The 23,731-nt window shown below is 41.8% G+C and overlaps 1 protein-coding gene across 4 annotated transcripts in view; it reads left to right on the forward strand.

The window, feature by feature from the left end:
• Nucleotides 1–23,396, forward strand: part of ADGRL1 (adhesion G protein-coupled receptor L1) — a 291,137-nt gene extending 267,741 nt beyond the window's left edge. For 3 of the 4 annotated variants that reach the window (XM_075272818.1, XM_075272822.1, XM_075272821.1), the window contains 14 exons: nt 95–133; nt 263–446; nt 1,536–1,658; nt 1,983–2,188; nt 2,666–2,836; nt 3,165–3,374; nt 3,505–3,725; nt 4,193–4,259; nt 8,694–8,785; nt 8,899–9,067; nt 11,502–11,709; nt 11,814–11,939; nt 16,457–16,474; nt 19,547–23,396. In XM_075272818.1, coding sequence (XP_075128919.1) covers nt 95–133; nt 263–446; nt 1,536–1,658; nt 1,983–2,188; nt 2,666–2,836; nt 3,165–3,374; nt 3,505–3,725; nt 4,193–4,259; nt 8,694–8,785; nt 8,899–9,067; nt 11,502–11,709; nt 11,814–11,939; nt 16,457–16,474; nt 19,547–20,241 — 2,529 coding nt within the window. In that variant the 3' untranslated portion in view covers nt 20,242–23,396. The remainder of the gene's footprint in view (nt 1–94; nt 134–262; nt 447–1,535; nt 1,659–1,982; nt 2,189–2,665; nt 2,837–3,164; nt 3,375–3,504; nt 3,726–4,192; nt 4,260–8,693; nt 8,786–8,898; nt 9,068–11,501; nt 11,710–11,813; nt 11,940–16,456; nt 16,475–19,546) is intronic. The other variant, XM_075272819.1, reaches the window with a different exon arrangement.
• Nucleotides 23,397–23,731: the final 335 nt, after the last annotated feature.

The raw sequence follows: 23,731 nt of genomic DNA on the forward strand, positions 1-23,731 counted from the left end.
CCAGTGTTTCCCTAACTATATACATAGAGTATTCTATAGCTGATCCATAGGTACCTTATTTAGGCCAGTTATTAACCCACTTCTTATTTTACAGATGCACAAGAGGGAGAGAACCTGCAAAGATTACATCAAGGTAACAGTGGAAATAATAATATACTAGTAGTATACTTTCTGTGCCAGTTATAGCCATATTCAGTTCACTTTACTGTATAGTACATTAGCAGGTAGGGACTGTTGAGAACATTTTATCTTATTTGTGTAGGCGGTGGTGGAGACGGTGGATAACCTTTTACGTCCGGAAGCACTACCCTCGTGGAGAGACATGAATGTCACAGAACAAGAACATGCAGCCACCATGTTACTGGACATATTGGAGGAAGGGGCTTTCCTAGTGGCTGACAATGTCAAGGAACCTGCACGTTTCCAGACTGCTAAGCCTAATGTTGGTAAGACACCAGTATGAGAAGCTGTTAAGGCATATTTGGAGGTTTTTTTCTTAAAAACCATGACATGAGTATTAAAGACTAAAGTTCTTGTTGAGGTAGCCATAGTTTAATATAAGGGATCAAACAATTCATGAATAGGGTTGAGCGATCAGGATCGAGAAAGATCGGATCCCGATCGGCGATCGAGCAAATTTCACGATCGCGATCGGCTGGAAAATGATCGAAAATTGGATTTTGAAATATCAAGATCGGCTCAACTCTACTGTAATATATAATACTAAGTATAATGCCCGATTGTGCCCACACACAGGATGCTGCCCCCTTAGTGTCCTTCACATACTGTAATGCCCCAATTCCCCCTTAGTTCCCCCCAGACAGTATATTGTACCCTTTATGCCCCATACACAGTATAATGCCCCCATTGTGCTTTTACACTGGATGCTGCCCCATATGTGACCTCTGCACACTTTAATCCCCCTCAGTATCCCTAAACGCTCCTCTGCTTTTTATGTGCTTTGAGGTTTGATCTGACATCATTGCTTGGGAGCAGAGTGGTTAATAATTCTTACTCACTTCTCGCTCCCAGGGGTACGTAACACCAGTGGGTGCCTCCCTCAGCACTGATGGAAGTGCTCATTGACCTTCTAAACAGCCATGACAGCCTTCTAAGACAGACTGACTGTCTAAAGTTAAAGATTGCGTCTCCAGCCATGCATGAGCATTCAGATTTACTGAGCAGGGGGAACTTTGAGAAGTTCATGGCCACATACTTTTTGGGAACAGTGCCTCTGATGCTGCATTCAGCTTAGCAACGATCTGTCTTAGGCGTTTCTAAAGTTGCTCATTAAAAAGTGGCTTTTGTTCTGTAACGTCTTTCACACTGTCTGTGTAATCTCTGAGGGTATGTTCACAAATGGCAGAATTCTTGTCAAAATTTCTGCAACTGAAAACCAGTTTTATTTATCGGAATGTTGTTTTGTTGGTAAGGGCATGGTTTACCCATTCAGAGGAATGAGACAGTGGCAGAAATTTCTGTAACAAATCTACCACATATGAATTCACCCCTCAACTCTCTACGTCTTTTCGTAGTGCTGGAAGTTTCTGTCATAAACACAGATGAACCGGTCTCTGAGTTGATCTTCCCTCAAGACAATCACAGCGTCAGCTCTATCCAGCTATCTGCCAGATCCATCAAACAGAACAGTCGCAATGGTGAGATGTGTCTGTATTAATGCCGGTTTCCTCTGTGTAGTTAGGTTTCGCTGAGATGGCTATGTTCTCTTTTTCACATAAATAAGGCAGCAAAGATGCCAGTACTCAACCATCCATTATTACGGCTACTTCCTATCTGCATAAATGTTATCAGGTGATGACGGAGATTGTATCATTTGGTTATGGAATGTAGGAAACAACGTAAATCGAGTCTTCTTCCGTCTCTTTTAGTATGGTGGCCATTGTTTTATTTATGTTGCAATTCACTCTTTACGTTTGTGATCTCTGCACTTCCTGACTCCCTTATTTTACATGATTTATTAGGGGTTGTGAAAGTGGTCTTCATCCTGTACAATAATTTGGGCCTTTTCCTGTCCACGGAGAATTCCACGGTACGCTTTGGCACAGAAGGCAGCTCCTCCGGTCACTCTTTGGTTGTGAACTCGCAGATCATCGCAGCTTCGATTAATAAAGAATCCAGCAGAGTTTTTCTCATGGACCCTGTTATTTTTACACTGCCTCATCTACAGGTGAATATAAAAATATATGTGTATAAAAGAGAATTGGGACCATTGTATATAGGAGACAAAAATAAAGCAGAACGATCAAGTGAAGATGAAATACCCAAGACAATGGTGAGGCTGATCTCATTGGTAGGTCTCAAGACATAGATACATGGAGAGTTTGTCAGACCATGTGGTCCAAAAAGATTATTTTCTACCAATGGATATATGATGTGCCAGGCATATTATTTAAGTTACTACATTTCCCTGCCACACACTTTAGATGGATGGGGGCAGATTCCATCTATTTTAGGACAATAGGCATTTTTGTGATAGCAGTAACTCAGTGGACTTTTGGCTTGAGCTTGAAGAGCGTGGAGACTGACTGCAGAAAACTTTGCAGGTTGAATTAAATATTTAATTTTTTCATTAAGTAATGAAGATTACTGACCCAATGGGGTTCAAGGAGCAGATCATTTTACCGTATGCCTCTCTGTTTTTCAGTCTAAGAACCATTTCAATGCCAACTGCACCTTCTGGAATTACTCTGAGCGGTCGATGTTGGGTTTTTGGTCAACGCAGGGTTGTCGGTTGCTGCATACTAATAAGACCCACACAACTTGTGCGTGCAACCACCTCACTAATTTTGCTGTGTTGATGGCCCATAGAGACATGGTGAGTGCGCTGTTACTTTCATAATTTATCTGGTTGTTTCAGAAGATTAAGATTTCATAACTTTAATATAGTATGATTTTTACTTAACCTTTTCTTTTAGTTGTTAGTGTTTTTTTTACGTAAATGGTACACTTTAATATTAATGAAGCGGTCTCAAATTGTAGCTTTGTAGGATTGATATCTTCTATTGATGTAAAGTCCCAAATAATGCTGTGCCTTCTGTATATTCATGTTGTTGGCATTTCTGTTGCTTGTCCAGTTAGTTTATGAAGAATCTGTACAACAAATATTTGGAGATTTTGTTTGACATGATGTTCTGTTTTCTCAGTACCAGGGTCGTATAAATGAGCTTCTTCTCTCTGTCATCTCCTGGGTGGGAATAGTGATCTCTCTGGTGTGTCTCGGAATCTGTATATCCACCTTCTGCTTTTTGAGAGGTCTCCAGACTGACAGAAACACCATTCATAAGAATCTGTGTGTCAGTTTGTTCCTCGCTGAACTTCTTTTCCTCACCGGAATCGACAAAACCCAGTACCAGGTACAACTAGCTTACTCTCCCCAAGGTCCATGAAAACTGCTCACATAGACGCAATGACATTTACCTATCCAACTTCTCTAAATATCTCTTGGCATTTTTTCATTACCATATTTTGTCCAATCTCCTTCAGGTGGTATGTCCTATTTTGGCTGGTCTTCTGCACTTCTTCAGCCTGTCGGCTTTCTCATGGCTGTGTTTGGAGGGTGTTCAGCTTTATCTTATGTTGGTGGAAGTGTTTGAAACAGAACATTCTCGAAGAAAGTACTACTACCTCTGTGGCTATGTGTTTCCTGCTCTTGTGGTGGGGATTTCTGCGGCTGTGGACTATAGAAGCTATGGCACGGATAAAGCGTGAGTTTTTCTTTGTATGGTCTTCAGTATTCCATCCCAATATACTGTATACAATTCCTTTCCATCCTTGTTATTACATGTTTTTTTAACTACACTTTGTCTTCAATCATATTTCATGTTCATCATGGTCTCTATTTATGTCACTCTACAATGACTGCTACATATTCTATCCATATAACATTCAATCCATATACCATTCTTTGACAATCTTCTTCCATCTCCATTCATTTAGTTATTTTTCTGACAGTCTCACGTATCCTTTTCCCATGTAACTGCCCTCTTAGACCGTCTTGTATTTTCTCCAACAATGTAATTCTGCCCTTAACGTTCTGGCTCATCCTATGTAACTGCTCTGTGACTGGAAGTGTCTTCATCTCTCATTAATTACTTATCTGGATGTGGCTGTTTCTCTGCGTTTCTATCAATGTTCCTCACTGTCTGTTTTGCCGCTTCTCTTATTGTCACAGTTGCTGGCTGCGAGTTGATAATTATTTCATCTGGAGTTTTATTGGCCCGGTTTCCCTTGTTATTGTGGTGAGTAATGATACTGGTGTCCCTTCTCTTTAGCTCACTGTCACTGTTTAACTTTATCCAGCACGATCTTTTCTGCTCTTCTTTGCTTTACCTTTATCTTTTCATTCTTTCTTGATTTTCTACCATTTTCTGGGCTTTGCTTTTTTTATATTCTGCTTTTCATAATACAACTAGACACGTATATTAGCTGGCTGATGGGGTATGAGGAATAAATTGCACATTCTGTTCTTTATTTATGAATTTAGGATAGGTCATCAGTATCAGATGAGTGGGATCCGGCATCGATCAGCAGATATCAGCAGCCACAGCATCAGAACTTACAGCTCTGTACACTGTGTAGTGGCCATTCATATTTATTACATCACTTGAATTGGAGATCAGCTGCAGTAACCCCAGCTGCAGTAACCCAACACTTAGGGCTAGTTCACAAGGGGTCTTTTGGCAGCGGATTTTGAGGCGGAATCCGACTTCAATGCGTGCCGCTCGTAGCGGAAAAAAAGATGCAAGCTGCCCTATCTTGCCTCGGATTTCGGGGCTGAATCAGCTGCGGCGTCCTCCGCGCGAGACTCCGGCCCATTCATTTGAGCCTAATCCGAAGAGTAATGCCGTGACAGGATGCCAGTGCACTGTACCGGCGCCCCGTTGCGGCAGCCGCGACGGAATGTGTACACACGGAACTCTGTGTGAACTAGCCCTTAGGAGTCCCACTGTGGGTTCTTCATGTGCAGTAGGGCAAGGTGCAATATGTTTAGTTTTACACAAAAAAGCCTACTTTTTTTGCTCAACTAATGGTGAATAAGTGATCAAAACAAAGGGGGAATTTATCAAATGTGCCACATCACTTTGGTACTGTAAAATAGTCACAAATCAGTTACTATTTAACACAATGTGTAACTAAAATAGTTGCAAGTAGCATTTTTGGACCGGCCTTACTACTTTTCCAAAAGTGGGCAAGGCCAGATCAAGGCTTCGGCCTCAGCTATTCTCATTATCATTTATGCCACAAAAGTGACATAAATGAAGTTAGAATCTGCAGCCCTGGATCTGCCATAGATTTGCACCGAGGAGAAACTGCTCCTCATCATGATTTATATGTTAAATGATATTTATATGATAAGCTGGGCAGTCTTTCACATGCTAATGCACATTTTCACAGGCCCACAGACTTTCATCAATGTGAAGCATACGTGATACATCAGCTTTAGTGAACACATTAAAAAAAAGTACATGCTGTTGTTTTTATGTGGACTTACGGTTTGCAAAAAAACATGGATGTCTGAATAAACACATTGAAATGAATGGATACTATGAGGAAGTTAGCTTGGTAGAAGAAGTAGTGCGGACCCAAACAGTCAAGACAGGGACACAAAAAACTGGTTTATTTAGAAAAAAAAAAACAGGAAAATAAATAAACCTTGACTTCAGGCACAAAATAAACAAAATACAGCCTTAACTTCAGGCAAAAACAAAATAAATACCTGCTTGTCTGAGCGCTAACTAAACAGAGCGGATAACCTAACTATACGTGTGGCTTATTACCAGCCATACAAACAAAACAGGCGCAATATTGTCTCAAAGGACTCAGGGTTACAGGACAGTACCATCCACCTCCTTTTATCTCATGGAACTGGAGCTGCAGCCTTTTTCTGACCCCGTAATGAGCCAAGGATCTACACCTGGGCTGAGGCCTACTCCAGATCTGCCCTGGAACACACTTGTCAGAAACCTGGGGCTAATATACCTGGACTCCAGCACTCCGTCACCTTCTCACAATACATATTGCATTTGCAAGGAATGTGTACGCCACACGTACGTGATATGTAGACGTTTTAATAAGGCCTTACATTAGGTTCACATTAGCATTGTGCTCTCAGTCAGTCGCATCCGACGAGGACAGCCAGAGCACTAAACTAGCAGCTACGCCTGGACCCCATTGACTATAATGGGGTCTGGAGTTTCAAAACTGAAAGTTCGAGCAGGAATTTTCTTTCCACTTATTTTCAGCAGTTTCTGCGACAGAGTCTCCAACGAGACTGTGGGACCGGTATGAACCCAGCCTTATATGGCGATTTTGCGCATTGTTCCCAGGCAAAATGTGTCTGGAGTAGTTAAACATTTTGTTGAAAAACATGAAGAGAATTAGAGTAGCTCATGTTTTCTCAGTACAGAATGGATGTGGAAAGTATTGACCAAAGGCGCCTTCTGAATTGTGCGGCTAGGGACAAGATACTCAAAAGGAGGTTTCCTCGAGATTAAAAAAAAAAAAAAAAAATGGCTAAAGATAGTAAATGTGATAAAACAACAAAGTAAGCAAAAAATCTCTAGCACCGCTACTGCAGGGATCTCTGCCAGTCTTTGTTGACTTTCCTGCAGGGGTGACATGCCATATGCCCACATTACCATTGCAGCCAATGACCAGTGACTGGATCCAATGCTAACATAGGTATACATCACATCTCAGATGCATGATATCAAAGAAAACCGGCAGTAGCCTCCAGGATAGCAGGGGATTTATCATTTGAATACTCTGTTGTTTTATCACATTTTGTCCATTTAGCATTTTAATGTCCAAAAATCCCTTTAAATTACAGAAGCTCCATCGTATTGGAGGGTTGCTCTTGAAAAAATATATTAGGGAACATATAATAATATGCATTGACTGTAATAATATGTAATATGTAATAATATTGCATTGCATATAATATGCATTGACTGACACCCTGCTGACATTAATAACTGCATATTGTCAGGGTCTGGAGTTGCTAGGTGGGATGGCATAGAAACACAAGTCCAGATTCTTTAGTCCAAAACAAAGGTAGAGTTTATTTTCACTCAAAAATATAGTGCAGCAACAAAAGGAAACAATGCAAAAATAAATCCCTGCCTGGCTAGGCTCTAACTAAACATAGAATAGGTTACCTCATCTAGAGTAACAGAAATCCAAAAGCCAATTGAATCACTTAGGACACAGCTCCAAAAATTTGACCTCTTTCTTTGGCTCTCCAGTCAAGCTCTGCTGCCCCCAGTCTGCTGCTGGAGATGACTTCTTAGCTCCCTTGACGAGGAGACTCTCTGCAGCTGAGTCGCTGCCAGAACATCCCCAAAGTGTGGACTGGAGGGGGGTGGAATGACAGGTCCCACTACCAATCCTACCTGCCATTCCTAAAAATCCAGCCCAATACTGAACATTTACCAAAATGCTTAGCAGACGAAAGTTGTCTGCTGAGAACAAACATTCCTGGAGTTTTCTCATCTCACCCACCTGAGTTGTCTGGTCGAGACTTACACCCCTTCCATTACCTGACTAGCCATCGGCTTACAATATTTACAACATGTATTGTAGATATTTAGTCTTTGTGTCTGTTACTTTATGGGTTTGTGTTCCTTTAAGACTGAGGCGATTGCTGATAGGTCATGTTTAGTTTTTTTATGGTACTTTTGGGTCTTTTATGCTATAATTAAGTACCTTGAGGATTGAAACGTATAAGCGTATGGATCACGTTTTCAATGTTTTGGTAAATAAAGAAGACAGTTTTACTATAAAATGTTGGATCGCTCACAACCTTTGGATCAGCACTGCTACATCTGTAGCTGACGTTCGGAGAATCTGATGTCCTGGTTCTATCGCCATGAGATGTTGTAGCTCAGAAGGATACAAAGTAACGGCACAGCTGTCTCTAACTTCGTTGCGTTTGAGAAATTAATTTCACCATCAGGTCTTAACCAAATGATGCTTGTAATAAAATGTAAAAATTATAGGGGAAAAAATGACAATAGTTCTCTCCTAGGACCAATTAGGTATTTTAATTAATATACAATTTTCAATACAGCTTAAGGGTTTGATTTTTTAAGTGATGGCAGACTGACTCCGTTGGAGCATAACTTTGATGGCAGATCAGCCCTGCGGCGTTATAAGCCGCAATCTCCGTATGTTTTCTACTAAGCTAAGACTTGCAGTGACAAGGGCATTTTACACTAGTGGCAAAATATTGACATAATTTTGTGTGCAGGTCTGTGTTCAGGTAGGAGAAATTTTGCAAAGCTTTCTTGTCTTAAGTTCCAAATTATTATGTCTATTAGATATTTTTCTATCTTTTACGTGAATATGATATGGTGTGCAATTCAATGTCTAAACATTCAATGTCCAAAAAAAAAAAAAAAAAAAAGCTATCTTGGCAGTAATCTTAAGATGCAAGAGGTTTTCTTTAATGGACTACTATAGAGGCTCATAGAAAGCAATGGGGAAGATCAGTTTAATGTCTTTCTCCTTTTCCCAATAGATGGTGAAACTCTGTACAAGACTTTACTCCCTCCAGGGACTGTAATGTTAGCAGACAAGTGACTCAATGGTCAAAAGATAGTAGGAGGCAGATAAGAACAAGGGGCTGAATTTTTCCATGCTCCCATAATCAAGCACTTCTTCTATCTTTCTAGGTGAACCTCCTCATCCTTCTGGTCACTCTTCACAAGATGCTGCGCTCCTCTTCTGTCCTAAAGCCAGATTCCAGCCGACTGGAGAACATCAAGTGAGAGCTTTCTGCAACTCTTACTTCTACTCCCCTTTCCTTGTGGCTTCTAATTTACGTTCCATGCTTTCGCAAATGTCTTTTATTGAACATATACCTTTTTACTTCCTTAGGTCCTGGGCCTTGGGAGCTGTGACCTTACTCTTCCTTCTTGGTCTTACTTGGGCATTTGGCCTTCTGTTCATTAATAAGGAGTCTCTGGTCCTGGCGTATCTCTTTACTACTTTCAATGCTCTACAGGGCTTGTTCATCTTTATCTTCCACTGCGCTCTCCAGAAGAAGGTTAGCTTAGCATGCAATGCATAACATCTGTAACATGAGGCTTGCGGGGAGTCTCGCAAATAACATGGCCTTAACTGAATGCCACTCCACTGCAATTATACTCTGCAGAAACCTAGAAAAGCGCTACACTCCAACCTCAATAACCAGAAAGAAAAACTATTTTTGTCATATAGAACCAACACAGAGTATTGCTCTGTTACATAACACATCCTGTAGGTAATGGAAACTAATAAGTAATGGCAGACACAAGATCCAGCACAATAATAAAAGCTCCACCACTGCCATCTATATGGAATAACACCTCCATATACAGGATCAGTCAAAAGTTTGGATTCACCTTTTCAATCCGTGGTTTTTGCTTGTTTTTATTTTCTACATTGTATATTCCTGTTGAAGACATGAAAACTATGAAGGAAACCTTAAAATATGTTTTATATTTTACATTTTTCAAAGTAGCCCCTTTTGCTTTGCACATGCTTGGCATTATCTCAGTCAGCTCCATGAGGTAGTCACCTGCAATTTGTTTCAGTTTACAGGTATGTCTTGTCAAGAGTTTAATTGTAGAATTTGGGGGCAACACGGTGGCTCAGTGGTTAACACTGCAGCCTTGCAGTGCTGGAGCCCTGGGTTCAAATCTTGCCAGGAACAACATCTGCAAGGAGTCTGTATGTTCTCCCCGTGTTTGCTATTCTACAAAGACATACTGATAGGAGAAAAAAAAATGTATATTGTGATCCCTATATAGGGCTCACAATCTACATTAAGAAAAAAAATAAAATTGTAGAATTTGTTTCCTTCAGAACGTGTTTGACACCATCAGCTGTGTTGTATAGAGGCAGGATTGGTATACAGTGTTTAGCCCTACTCAAGTACTGTTATAATACACATTATGGCAAGAACCACTCAACTAAGTGAAATGACAATCCGCTATTGCTTTAAAACATGAAGGTTAGCCATTGTGAAAAAATTCATGAACTTTAAAGACATCTTCAAGTGTCTTTCATGAACATATCCTCAGCATCTGGGTTGGTCCTCATGAGAGCCAGTTTCAGTCTATCTTTTGATGGTTTTTATGACTGTACTTGAGGATGCCTTTAAACTGAGGCCCCACAGAGCGGAAACGCAGCTTCTTTTGTTGCAGATTTTGTTGCGTATTTTTGAGTCAAACCCAGAAGTGGATTGAGCATATATGTTAAAATAATTTCCTATATATTCTCCATTCGCTCTGTAGCCATTTTTGGTTTTGGGTCAAAAAAACGCTACTAAATCTGCAACAAAAGAAGCTGCGTTTCCGCTCTGTGGGGCTTCAGCCTTAAAGTTCTTGAAATTTTCCAAACTGACTGACTTTCCTGTGTTAAAGTAATGAGAGATTGTTGTTTCTCTTTACTTAGTTGAGTTCTTCTTGCCATAATGTGAATTATAACAATACTTCAGTAAGGTTAATCCTACCTCTATAAAACACAAAAATGTTATGATGGAAAAAAAACTACAATTTTACTCCGGGCAAGACATACCTGTTATCTGAAAAACATTCCAGGTGGCTACTTCATGGAGCTGATGGAGAAAATGCCAAGAGTGTGCAAAGTTGTCAGCAAACAAAGAAGGGCTACAATGAAAAGCCTGAAATCTAAATCATATCTGGTTTAGCACTATTTTTATTTACTACTTAATTCCATATTACACTCTATGACCGTAGTCTCCAACTGTGGCTGATAAGCTGTTGCTACAGTACAGCTCCTAGAAGTTGCCCCTATCATCCCTGAAGTTTTGCAACATTTAAAGTGCCATAGGTTTGACATCATTGCTGTCAAAAAAAGAATGAGCCTCATGGTGCCCCTTTAAAGGGGCTCTATCAGCAAAATCATGCTACCCCCCCCCCCCCCCCCCCGTTTTAAAATAATAACCTAAAAAAGAATGTGCTCTACTTACGGATCGTGCATGCTGGGCGGGCATTCAGGGTGTGTCTTCATCTTCCTCCACGCCTCTTCTTCCTCCGATGTCCTCCGGTCCCGTCCTCCTCCGGCGCTCGCTCGCAGACACTGATATAAAAAAATAGTCTGGGCGCATGCGCAGTAGCATGCGGCTTCTACTACGGCTACTGCGCATGCGCCCAGGCTATCACTATCCGCTCGCGAGCGCTGGAGGAAGACGGGACCGGAGGACATCGGAGGAAGAAGAGGCGTGGAAGAAGATGAAGATACACCCTGAATGCCCGCCCAGCGTGCACGTTCGGTAAGTAGAGCACATTCTTTTTTAGGTTATTATTTTAAAACGGGGGGGGTAGTTTAATATAACTTTACCGATGCCTGAATAGCCTTTTTAAAGGCTATGCACGCATATGTGGGGCTCTAGCAGCATGATTTTGCTGGTAGAGCCCCTTTAATGTTACACGGACTGCCTCCATGTTAATATTATGTATCCACTGCCCCTGTAGGTGCATAAGGAATACAGTAAGTGTCTGAGACACTCATACTGCTGTGTGAGGGGCCCAGGAGCCGAGCATGGAACCCTGAAATCTACTGTTAATAGTCGATATTACACCCAGAGCCGGATTCGCAGGATGTGGAATGACACAGTGAGGAAACAGACAGAATCCTCCTTCATTGCGGGAGACCTCAACAGCACCCCCACTTTAAATAGAGGTGTGTATCAATCATTGCTGATCTCTTATATACTGTAATAATAAAGGTTTGCTTTATATTACTGAATTTCCAAACTACTGACTCTTGGTTATTGTCTACCCCAGGCACTATGGGAAACCACTTGCTGACAAATCCTGTGTTGCAGAGTCGTGTTGGCAGCAGTCCATACAACACACTTATCACAGAGTCTGTGGGTTTTAGTCCATCTTCTCCAGGCTACAATGCCACTGGTGAGATTGATTATCTGAAATGAGACCTAATTTGTTCACATATTTATGAGGATTATTAGTAGATCTTTTATAGAATAGAACAGATCTGCAATACCTAAAAACAAACAACCAAAATACAGTTGTGGAAGTTTAGCCCTATTCCCCATTGTGGGGCAAGTCTGAATCTTCCTTCCTGACCTTGTCATACCTCACTCCCACTCCTTGTCACTTTAGTTATTGGCTTTGTGCTCAGTCACACAGCATGATGCTATGAACATCATGGATTACAATTGGTCAATCTGGTTAGCAAAGTCTGACTTATCTACACAAATCCGATTAACAGCAGGGAGCATGGTCGGTTTTATAGAACACATAGTACTGGGCAGAAGACAAAATAGAGCGCCTCTGTTCACAATTCTAGGCATGAGTTCTCACTATTACTTATTTATTCCATTATACTAATTACCTAACTATTCCCATAAAACACCTTCCAAAATATCCATACAGACCTGTGCCCACATATTAAAACCACCAAACAATACCTAAATAATACTGCCAAACGCTATACACATAATATTAAAATAGTATTATTTAATGCACACATAGCATTCTCCGAAATATTCCCTACACCTCAATGAAGCTGATTGCATCCTAAGGACGGGGATCCAACTAATAAACGCTGCGATTTGGCTGCGGCAAAAAACGCAGCGTTTTACTTTAATTACAAAGTGGATGGGATTTGCTAATGCATTGCAAAAACACAGCTCTTCTATTGGAGGTTACATAGAGTAGCCTGCAATAGAATCCATTGAATGACAGGCTGGAGAGCCTTCACAAGGGTCCCCGCTGTCATGACAACGGGATCCCGTCCCCGGAGCTTGCACCGGGTGCTACCAATCGGCGGCAAAATGGCGGTGCCCATGCACCAACCGGGGGCATTAGCGCTGGGTGTCTGCTAGTACGGAAGATGTCGGGAAGGGGTTAAGGATGCTGGAGGGAAATCTGAACGCAAGTACTTCTGGAAATAATATATAATAAGCAATGGCTATATTGTAGAATACTCCCCTGGTGACACGAGGCAGCGTCTCTACTTACATCAGACAATTATAATACCAAGCTTGGTATTATAATATTACTTCTGGAAATAAATAACAGAATGTAGATAATAAAAGTATGCGACTGATCGACTATTTCTCAGAATCCAACCATTCATGAACTGCAGATACTTTTGTATAGAACAATATCACCTCCAATGTATGAAAGATTTAACACAAAATCCAGAAGATGTCATAGGTATCATGTATCTGATTTCTGCTCCATTCCTATTAAATGTTTGTGTCTGTGTCAGTCACGTCAGGGTGTAGTTGTCATCCTGTCCATCAGCTGACTATCTCATTGCATTTGTACATGTCACATTACATATGTGTACATGTCACTGTGTTTGCTAAATGTTACGTGGATGTCATTGCTTATGATCATTCCATTGTAGAATCCAGGGTGCTGTTCATATGAAAAAGGGTTTACATGAATAAGAAAAATAATGGGTTGTACTTGGCATCATGTCCCTACAAGGTGGTGCCCTAAGTGCTGGTCCTCTACTGTCTGACAGCAAATATGGCCCAGACCATGCACTATAAGAGGGACAGCTAGTATCTAAAGCACCATACAGGTACACCATGTGACTGCCATGAGACCCTGCACCAAACAGCTTATCCTACCTTACAGTAACACTATCAGAATACCACCAGGGACCACTCACTGCATATAGACTCATAAGAGCTCAATACTAACTGTATAATCCATACACAGTTCAGCTTTGTTCACATTATCATCAGGATTTCAGATTTTCAATTCCATCACAGGAACAGAAAAGAGAAAATCATGACAGGGAAGATCTATCACATAATTGACACAAATAAATCTTGATGGACCCCACTGACTATAACGGGGTCTGTTGGGTTGGGTTGGTTGAGTCTTATTGAAGTCTATGAAAGAGCTCTGCAAAATCTAGACTGGCCTCAGCAGTGGAGATACAAGTATATACAAGTTTACTACCCAAGCAACTATTAATTAAACTATCCAAAGCATTCCTGCTCCAAGCTCCATCACCTGCTTAATTGGACACTGCCTACAAAGATTGCTGTATTGTATGTGAAGAATTCCCCCATATGTACATTTGTATTACTTTGTCCTGCTAGTAAAAAGAGCAACGATTACCCCCGAAGCCTGGTTGTCTGTTGTCATTGTCAGATATCAGAGTGGGGGTGGGTAGGCGGGGACATCAAAAAGGAAATTTTGTGCACTTTTGGGACCCAGGGACCCCCTGAAAGCCGGCCACATATGATATATTACCCGTGATAGCAGCCCTGGCCCTCCTGAGTGTTACAACTCTTTCCTTTTTGTGGGGGGGGTCCTTGGTGTTGGTCCTCTGCAGATCTAATATTGATAACGCCTTTTAACAGAACCTCTGACATATGGCCAGAGCCTTAGCCCCTCCTAGTGGTGACTACATGCATACAGAATTGTGTAAGTAGAAAATCTCCATTATACAGATATAAAACAGTAACGGTGGACATTACCTTTAATAAAGCCAGAGTACACTTTGCCAAGCTCTCGCTGGAGTTACGGGATACTTGCTAACACCAACAATAGACAGATTCATCAGTATCAGAAACTGATGAAGATGATGCTGTTCTTACTCTTGATCCCCCCTTTGCTGTATCTATACCGGGAGGCTGATTGCATACCACATGAAATCCTCTCTATATTTGTGCGCTGGCATAGACACAAGTGAATACACATTTCCTTTTGCATAATTAAACTAATATTGTAATCAGAGCGGGTGCGGGCAGTGTGAGGCTGCAGCCACATCTCCATTAATATACTGCTAGAATAACTCAGGTATCCATAGTTGCTGTCCAGTGTCCATATTTCTGTTTTATTCTACTATTTGCCATCATAGAGGATAGGGGATGTATGGGCAGCGTAGTTTTCAGAAATATACTACTAGAACAATATGTAATAGTATTGTAGCCCAATATCAGTACCCATGTGTATAACATGTACCCCAGCAGATATGCACCACATAAGATACTCACTGCACTTTCAACAAACTTTGCATAATCAATAGTTCAAGTGAATCTAAGAAATCTTGTTATGTATCTTAGTAGGCAAAATCATTTTTTCTCCACTTACAAGCTGTAAGAAGTCCCATAACGGTGCATGCACTGCGCTTGTGATAGTTTCTGTAATTGTCCTCAGTGTTAGTTGCTGATGGATGAGTCTGGTCACATGACCTCCATCAGCAGCCATGACTGGACACAATTCAATTTACAGTACACGGCTAGTAGTAAATAGCTAGTGGCTGAATTTCCAGGAGGGAGACGTAAGAGGTGCTAATATGTACTTTCTGTAGCACCGTGCTGAAGCCATTGCAGGCAGCAATTGAATAGTGACCAAGCTTTGTTTAGGAAATGCATTTATAGGTGTGTAGCATGCTCATAGGTAGTATATCTGGCGGTAAAGGGGTATTCCCAACTGGCTTGTTCACCAACTTGCATGCTGTGTGCTCTGTTCACTTCCTGGTTTTCTCAGTAAATTGGTGGGCGGGGTTTCACTTGCTCTGCTTAGCTCTCTTCATCGCAGTACATGTTTGCAGTCAGTAATGAGGGATGGTTGTAAATAAATTAGCACAGTATCACTGGAAGATGCACAATATGAAGCTGATGTAGCAGAGCTGGGTTTGATAAGTGATGAGAAACCCAAACTTACATGCTACAGGACCAAGAGTCAGCTTGTAATAAACTCTGTTTTAGATCTGTGCTTACATACAGAGGTAACAACTCCCTATCTCAGCCCTTATAAGCAACATTTAATTAGCCGACCTGATAACTGGGAGATAAACAGCTCAGAAATACAAGCTGCTTCCGAGACCCGGGCACTTAGCCCCCCCTCCCCGCCTGAGAGCAGGGGGCTACGTCACTTGTCCTGGGCGGAGAGATAAGACCATCCCCAGGTCCGTAGTTATGGAGACGCAGTGTAAACAATGGAGTGAATAATCTCAGATAGTGCAGTTTTGTGTATTTAGGAAAAGTCTTAAATCCACAAAAACTAGCAGTATAGATAGGATTCTTGTGATGGGACAACCTCTTTAAATTGTTTTGCATATATATATATATATATATATATATATATATATAACCTTGTAACTCAGCTATCACCAAATTGCTAGCAGTAAGGAGCAGGCAGCTAATAATTCCAGTGTAGTGGGCTTTATTATGACCGCAGACATATCTTTGTGGTGATCATCTATTCATAAATATGCAAATCAGATGCACCAGGGTGGGACCTTATTGCTAAATTTGCCTATAGACAGTTACAAATCTGGAATCACTGCCCAACATCATTGGTTTGGAAGGCGTCTGCACCTGACAAGACTCCCTTTAAAGTCATTGTCTTACCCATAGCCACCCCTTTCTCTATCCAGCTAATTTTTTTTTTCTGGTTTTCTTTCTTTTCTTTTCCCACTGCAACAACAGGAAGTTTCAGAGATCCCAGTAAGTATTGCATGACTCATCTAACTTACTTGTGATATATGGTAATGTGGTGGACACAGGTGCACAGGTTATAGTCATAGCACAGTAATCAGACATGTGCCTGGTAACGATATGTGCACCTGTGTGTCCATCACATGACCATGGACTGTACATCATATGACCATGGACTGTACATCACATGACCATGGACTGTACATCACATGACCATGGACTGATCTTTACCCACTAGGAGTAAGCAGAATGAATGACAGCAAGCAAAGATCTAGAAAACTATGCACAATTTATACAGAGAGAATATTGAAAAATTGTACAACTTTTTATTACACAAAACAATAACATTTCTCTAACAATTTTGGTGTGAAAGCGACCAACCCCTAAGTATTACACCATAGCATGGGCACTCTCTGTACTCCAGCCATGACACGAAGAACAGCCCCCTCCCCCCAACCTTTATTAACTAATATTTCTGTAATCGAATACATGGAAATGTTTTTTTCTAAACTGTACAACCTCTATAATGCTAAGGCCTAGCAAAGCCCAGCTAAAAATGCTGAGAACCCCCCCCCCCCAGGCATTATGGGTTGTTTTGCAGTGTTTGTTTATCACTGATTATTTTCCGCCTATTATAACTATAGGGAAACTGCTTGCGATTTCGCAGGTAAAATTAACATGCTGCGCTTTTCCATTGCTCTTTTTTTCAGCAATGTATAAAATGCAACTTTTTTTTCAATATGTTTCCGCAGCAACAAAAAAAATCAATATTTTTACAATGTTTGACCTAAAGGAGTTGCATGAGATTACAAAAAAAGGTGTTCTGTATTAAATCCCACAAATAGTGCCACTCTTGCGCTCTAAGGGTGCATTCACACTGAGTAAACGCTAGCTTATTCTGAACGTAAAACACGTTCAGAATAAGCGGCGTCTAAAGCAGCTCCATTCATTTCTATGGGAGCGGGGATACGAGCGCTCCCCATAGAAATGAATGGGCTGCTTCTTTCACTCCGTGCAGTCCCATTGAAGTGAATGGGGAGTGCCGGCGTATACGGCAAGCTCTGCTCATGCCGGAGCGTACACGCCGGCACTCCCCATTCACTTCAATGGGACTGCACGGAGTGAAAGAAGCAGCCCATTCATTTCTATGGGGAGCGCTCGTATCCCCGCTCCCATAGAAATGAATGGAGCTGCTTTAGACGCCGCTTATTCTGAACGTGTTTTACGTTCAGAATAAGCTAGCGTTTACTCAGTGTGAATGCACCCTAACAGATTCTGAAGAAGTAAAAATTACATGCCAAGCTTCTAGTGCACTCACAGTCCGTTCTAAAACCTTGTGGGGATTTCGTGTTGACTACATGGGTAGTTGTTGTCAGGGTTTTCACATGACATAGAACCTGTTTGGAGCCTGATCCAGCAACAACGGACAGTTAGGCTCCAATCCCACAGAGTAACGCGCTGCTCATTTAGACATGTAAACATGTGTCAGAGTGAGGCGCTTCAAAACAGATCCCATTGACTTCAATGGGTACGGCTTACGCGCGATACCCATTGAAATCAATGGGTTATAAAGCCTCCCATTGATTTCAATGTGTAGCGCGCGTAAGCCGGCACCCATTGAAATCAATGGGATCTGTTTTGAAGCGCCTCACTCTGACACATGTTTACGTGTCTAAATGAGTGGCCTTAGATTTGGGAAACCAGAATCCCCAAACATAGAGGCCAAACAGTCCTGAGTGTACAACGCTCTCCTAAGCAGAGCGGAACCAGGCCCCAGAAATCTTCGCCAAAGCTCCTGATAGTGGAGTTTTACTTAATAAATTCTGGGACCCAGAACTGCAACTGCCCAGAGAGTTGCCACACTCTCAGCGCACCCCAAATATCAGAGGATCCAGAAAACCCAGTAACCAAATATCAGAGGATCCAGAAAACCCAGTAACACTAACCTAAGCAGATGAGGAGACGGAGGAGCTAGTCAATAGGAGGTAGCGGAAGCACTGCAGGAAGGACGTACAGGCCAAGTCTGTACACAGGAGGGTTCGCAGTTTCCAGGAAAAACCAAGATGGAGTCAACAAGCCAGGTTGGTGCACAGGAAGTCACGAGGTAGCAGGAGGGAGAATCAAATGCGCAGTCAGGAATGCTGGGTCATACACAAGTGAGTAGCCAAACAGATGTCAAGTAGGAGTAGTCAAGAAGCAAGCCGAGGTCACCCACAGAAGGTCAGAAAGGTATCCAAATCAGCTGGTCAAGGAGAAGTAGTCTAGAAGGCAAGCCGAGGTCAAAACATGAGAAACTCAGCAGGGAGAGTGGGAGGTACAGGGTCAGGAGAGAGTTAAATCACAGGGAGAGCTGTTCAACAGTAAAACTGAATAAGCAACGACGGGCCGCAGCCAGAACGAGGCCTAAATAGCCTCCGGCCCGCCGCTGATCTCCCCAACCCGGCAAGTAAGGTTTCCATTCCCAGACCGGACAGCAGAATCCCCACAAACTATTGTGGAGGTTCCGGCCCTCCTCCATAGGTTCGGAAGTGCAGATGCGCGCAGACAGAAGAGCAGGCCGGCAGCCTCCGCATAGTGCAGCGGAGGATCCGGCCTGAAGTGCTAACGGAACCATTCTTCAGCTATATCAAAAAACCCAAAAACCTGACGTTCTTTGATCACCATGTCATGGTTAGGCCATTTTCTCTGGACACATTTTTGCTTTTTTTGGTACGTGTTTTTTTTTCTTTTTTCAATGATATATATTTTTTTTGTCTGATTTTTTTGTTTTGCTTTACATAATATGGTTATAATAGACCATTAAGGAGCATTATTGCATCTTGCTGATTTTTCCCTGTAACCGGAGCCGCACGATCTTGAGCAGCAGCTTCCTCTATAATTATGTACAGGAACATCCTTGCAGAGTTAATTGCTAACCAGCACATATATATAAAGTCATTGGGCAGGTACACAAATGTCAATAGCACAGAAAATGACGACATCATCCATTCATCATCCTTATGGGGTGTCAGAGGTAGAAACAGTAATAGACAGATGTCTGGTATATACCCCACTGATTGTCAATCTTTTCTTTTCCTACAGAACACACCCTAAGCAGAGATCCGTGTGGTAAAGACCCACTCCCACCCCTTCCACTTAATGGCAACTTCAATAACAGTTACTCTCTCCGAGCTGGAGACTTCCCTCCTGATCCTTCCAAAATGGGAGACGGTGGTGGACGTCGAAACATTACGGATGCAGCAGCCTTTGAAAAGATGATCATCTCCGAACTCGTACACAGCAACCTACGAGGCAAATCTCATGCAGGGACAACAGACACAGGAGATGAGGAAGTGACATCTGGGGCAATAGGCGAAGGTGGAGAGGTTCCTACATTAGAGATGGAGCGCATGTATAAAGCTTTGGAGGAGCCCCTTCTCTTACAAAGAGCTCAGTCAATCCTCTACCAGAGTGATCTGGAAGAGTCTGAAGCTGAAGCTGCCCCTCGCGACTCTCCTAATCGCGATTCACTATACACTAGCATGACCAACCTCAGAGACTCTCCATACCCAGATAGTAGCCCTGAACCGGGCCTGCCATCGTCTGGGGAAATGCTGCCGTGCCACCAAGGGGTGCCCCCACCTACGGGGGCTGATGCCATGTACTTCCCTGGCCGGCTGGGTTCAGTGCCCAGAGGGCAGTTGCAGGCCTTCTACCAGATGCCACAGGGGTTTCTGGGTCTTGAAGGGTCAGTGCCCGAGGGTGACGGGCAGATGCAGCTCATCACCAGCCTCTGAACTTACTCACCCACCCCTGACACCAACCTCGTTACTCCCCTATAAAAAGAAAAAGATACTGCCTTTCCTTTCCATTTCAGAAGAAAGCAGGGTCAGATGGAAGGAAGGGTTATTTGAACAGGGGCTATTTTGGTGGGGCAGGGGTGAGGACAAGACACTGCCTGGGCTGACGGACAATGGGTTTTGATGTGGGCTCAGTCTACTTGGATTTCCTTTCGGCTGCCAGTGTCTATTAGTAATTCTTACATGCAAGGCCACTAACAGGTAGGGGTTTGGGTGCCAAAAATACGCTTCTGAAAATACAATTGTTTGCCCAAAGATGATCCATGAAAGCGACCGATGCAAAAAACAGTTTAGGTGCTGGAATTTGCAGTATTGTTAAAAAGCCAATTTAAAGAAATAATGGGAAGAGACAGACAGGTGTAGTGTTTAGCCTGTAATAATTGTAGGCAGCCCATTTGTGTTAGAAACACCAGATGTCTTCAAGTGATGCAAACAATGAGACTACCTGGTAAGGAATTAATCACTAGCGCTCGATAAGTGGTGCCAAACAGCCTATGGGGCTTGCTGAGTAATGAGAAAGTAGAGGACAGAAATTGCCTAAGATTGTGAAATTTACATTTTTATTTTTGAAAGGTCACAGCTTATAATTTGCATTCCCATAATAAAAACAGGGCAGAACATGAAAATTTCAAGAAGAGAAAATATATACACAAAAAAGCCACTTTCCATACAATAGTTCAATAACTTCTTCCCTGGGCTTTTCAAAAAAAACAGTGGCTGTCACCTCCACCTTCTCTACTCACCCAAACCCCTATGTCTGCCCCAAAGACAGGGTAAGAGATTTTTTTTTATATCAAATCAGACAAGAAGAGATTGTGGTTTGCGTGAAAAGAGTCAAGAACTTATCAAGGAACCACAACATGGAATTTGGAAGTGACTACAATTGAAAGTTGGGGTGAACATGAACTTTACAACTGCCCTGCATATTCTTTATTTAAGCACAAAACACCCCCTGCCTCTATTGCAGAGGAACATTGGAACTTTTACAATGGGGGAAGCGAGTGTCCTTTCCGACTGCTGTAAATAACGAACTTCTAAAAAGGGGGAAGGGAGAGACGAGGGGAGATGCCTACATCCTTCTTCCCAAACTTATACCTGAGGTGCGGAAATGGTCAGTAGGGGGCTTTTTTTTTATTTATGTGTGTTTGCCTTCTGCAATGTTTCTTTGTATCTGGTTTGGGCACATTGCCGTACTCTCTGTCCTTTCTACCACAGGATCATGGATGATCTTCTTCGTCAGTCCCAAAGATTCCACCTTGTGTCTCCAGCTACCTTATTCATTTCTTTTCGGCATATTCGTCTTAATTTATTTTTATGTTGCATGTAAAAAAAATCTAGAATTGTACAGGTTCTTCTCATATTTGGCCATCTACCTGCCTGAGAAAAAGCTAAATTTATTCTCCGCCGATGATCAAAATGGTGCTTATCATCATTTGGAATAACAAAGTGAGCCCTAACAAGGTCTGAGGATGGCATGGTGCACATCGAATAGAATAGATGATAACGATCAACCTATACATCTTACAGCCATCTGCTGCTATATGTAGGCCTTGACGTATAGGGAACAGTGCAATAAGGCATGACGTTTGGGGGCGACATTGGAACAATCATTTTACCAGCCCCTATAGTGCCTCAACCTAAAGTGAACTGTGATGTCGGTCTTTATAACTTCACATAAGGTTACACGAGGCACTGCGGAAAGTTCTGTGACTACTGCACACAGCTAATGCCAAAACCAATATATGATCATATATCTGCTTTACGTTTCCCTGTACAGATCTATATGTCTCTAAATTTATAGATCTTTATATATTTACATAGATATATGAAATGTTAATCTATCCATATTTAAGGGTTTTAGGTACAGAGATGCAGGTCCCATGGTGTTTCATGATGGTCTTTCCTTTGTTTTAGTAATGATAAAAGCTCAGTCCATTTACTTGTGTAAAACTAGACATGGTACCCCCCCTACCGTGAGAGCAAAAAAGACGCAACTATAATTTTTGCACACCAGGATAAAATGGTATTACATGTAGGCAAGTTAAGCATCTCATGTTATGTCCTCGCTTGTCCTATCAACCACTAGAGAAACCTATCTCTAAACTCAACAAGCTGTATATACATATGGGACCCACTCCTCGAAGCTACGCCGCCAACTGAGCTCTACCGTATAGAGGAAAGGAAGTTCCACTGAATATCAAGAATCTGCATGTTTCCCTCACGCAGAACACAGCACTTGCAAAGAATATTTTTTGTCATTGTTATATTTCAGACAATATGAATATAGAAATGATATTTATGAGAAGCCCACGATGAAATGGGTGTAAAATACCATTATAGATTCTTATAAAAGAAAATCTCAAACTTAGAAGAGCTTCCTAATAGAGGAAGCTCAGAGGACTGCTAGAGTATGGACTCCATCAGTGGTGATACGTGCCATGTGATGGAGGTAGCCTTCTAATTCATAGATTACGTCTACGTTTTGAGAGAGGTGGTCTTGAGTCCATTGACACAACATCAGTGGCACCTATTTATGTTCTGTGCACATGTATGTCACTTTCTGCTTTGTCCTGATGTGTTTTGCTGCCAATCCCACCCTACCCCTGAGTCTGACAAGCAAAGGGTAAAAAAAATACCTCTCTGCCCCCCTCCTCTCCTCTCTCTCTCTCCTTCCTTCATTTTCTTTTTCATATGCCAAAACCAGAAATGGGTCGAACGCCATTCTACAAGCGAACAAAAACAAGAAAAAAAAATTATCGTACGAGAGACTGAACATGATATCGTACATAGAAAAATGAAACAAAAAAAAAAAAGGCAGAAAAAATAATGCAGAAAAAAAGTTAAAAAAAAAAATTAAATATCGCAACTTGTGGAGTGAAAGAAACACACCAATAAAAAAAACATTTTGATTTCTGGATGGTTGTCTTTTATTGTCTACATGACTGGTTTAATTTAAAAAAACCCGCTAGATTTATGTCCAGGAGAGTAACTGGAAATGACAAGGACCAAAAGCTTTGTGCGCCAAAGGATCCCCGTGGTACCCTAAGCCATGTTCTAAGGTAGCAAATTGTTCTGTGCAATCCAAAAACAATGAAGGTTATTGCTGTCATATATTTTCTTACATTGTCTACAAAGTCTACAGCCGTCTCCTCGCTTTATTGTAACATTACAAGAGAAAGAATTATAAAACAGCTTTGTATCTTTTCATACAATAGACAGTAGGGCGAATTTATCCACCCATGTATGCCAGTATTCTGGTCTAGACAGGTGATTAAGTGGTGGATCTCTGTGTGCGGAGATTTCTTGTGCCAAAGATGAGTTACATCCCCATTCTTCACTGCCTACTTTTTTATTTTTTTTCCTGTCAGTATGTCTTTGTAGAATGGGAGGAAACCCACGCAAACACGGGGAGAACATACAAACTCCT

Source organism: Leptodactylus fuscus, chromosome 5 (assembly GCF_031893055.1).
Source record: "Leptodactylus fuscus isolate aLepFus1 chromosome 5, aLepFus1.hap2, whole genome shotgun sequence".
NCBI lineage: Eukaryota > Metazoa > Chordata > Amphibia > Anura > Leptodactylidae > Leptodactylus > Leptodactylus fuscus.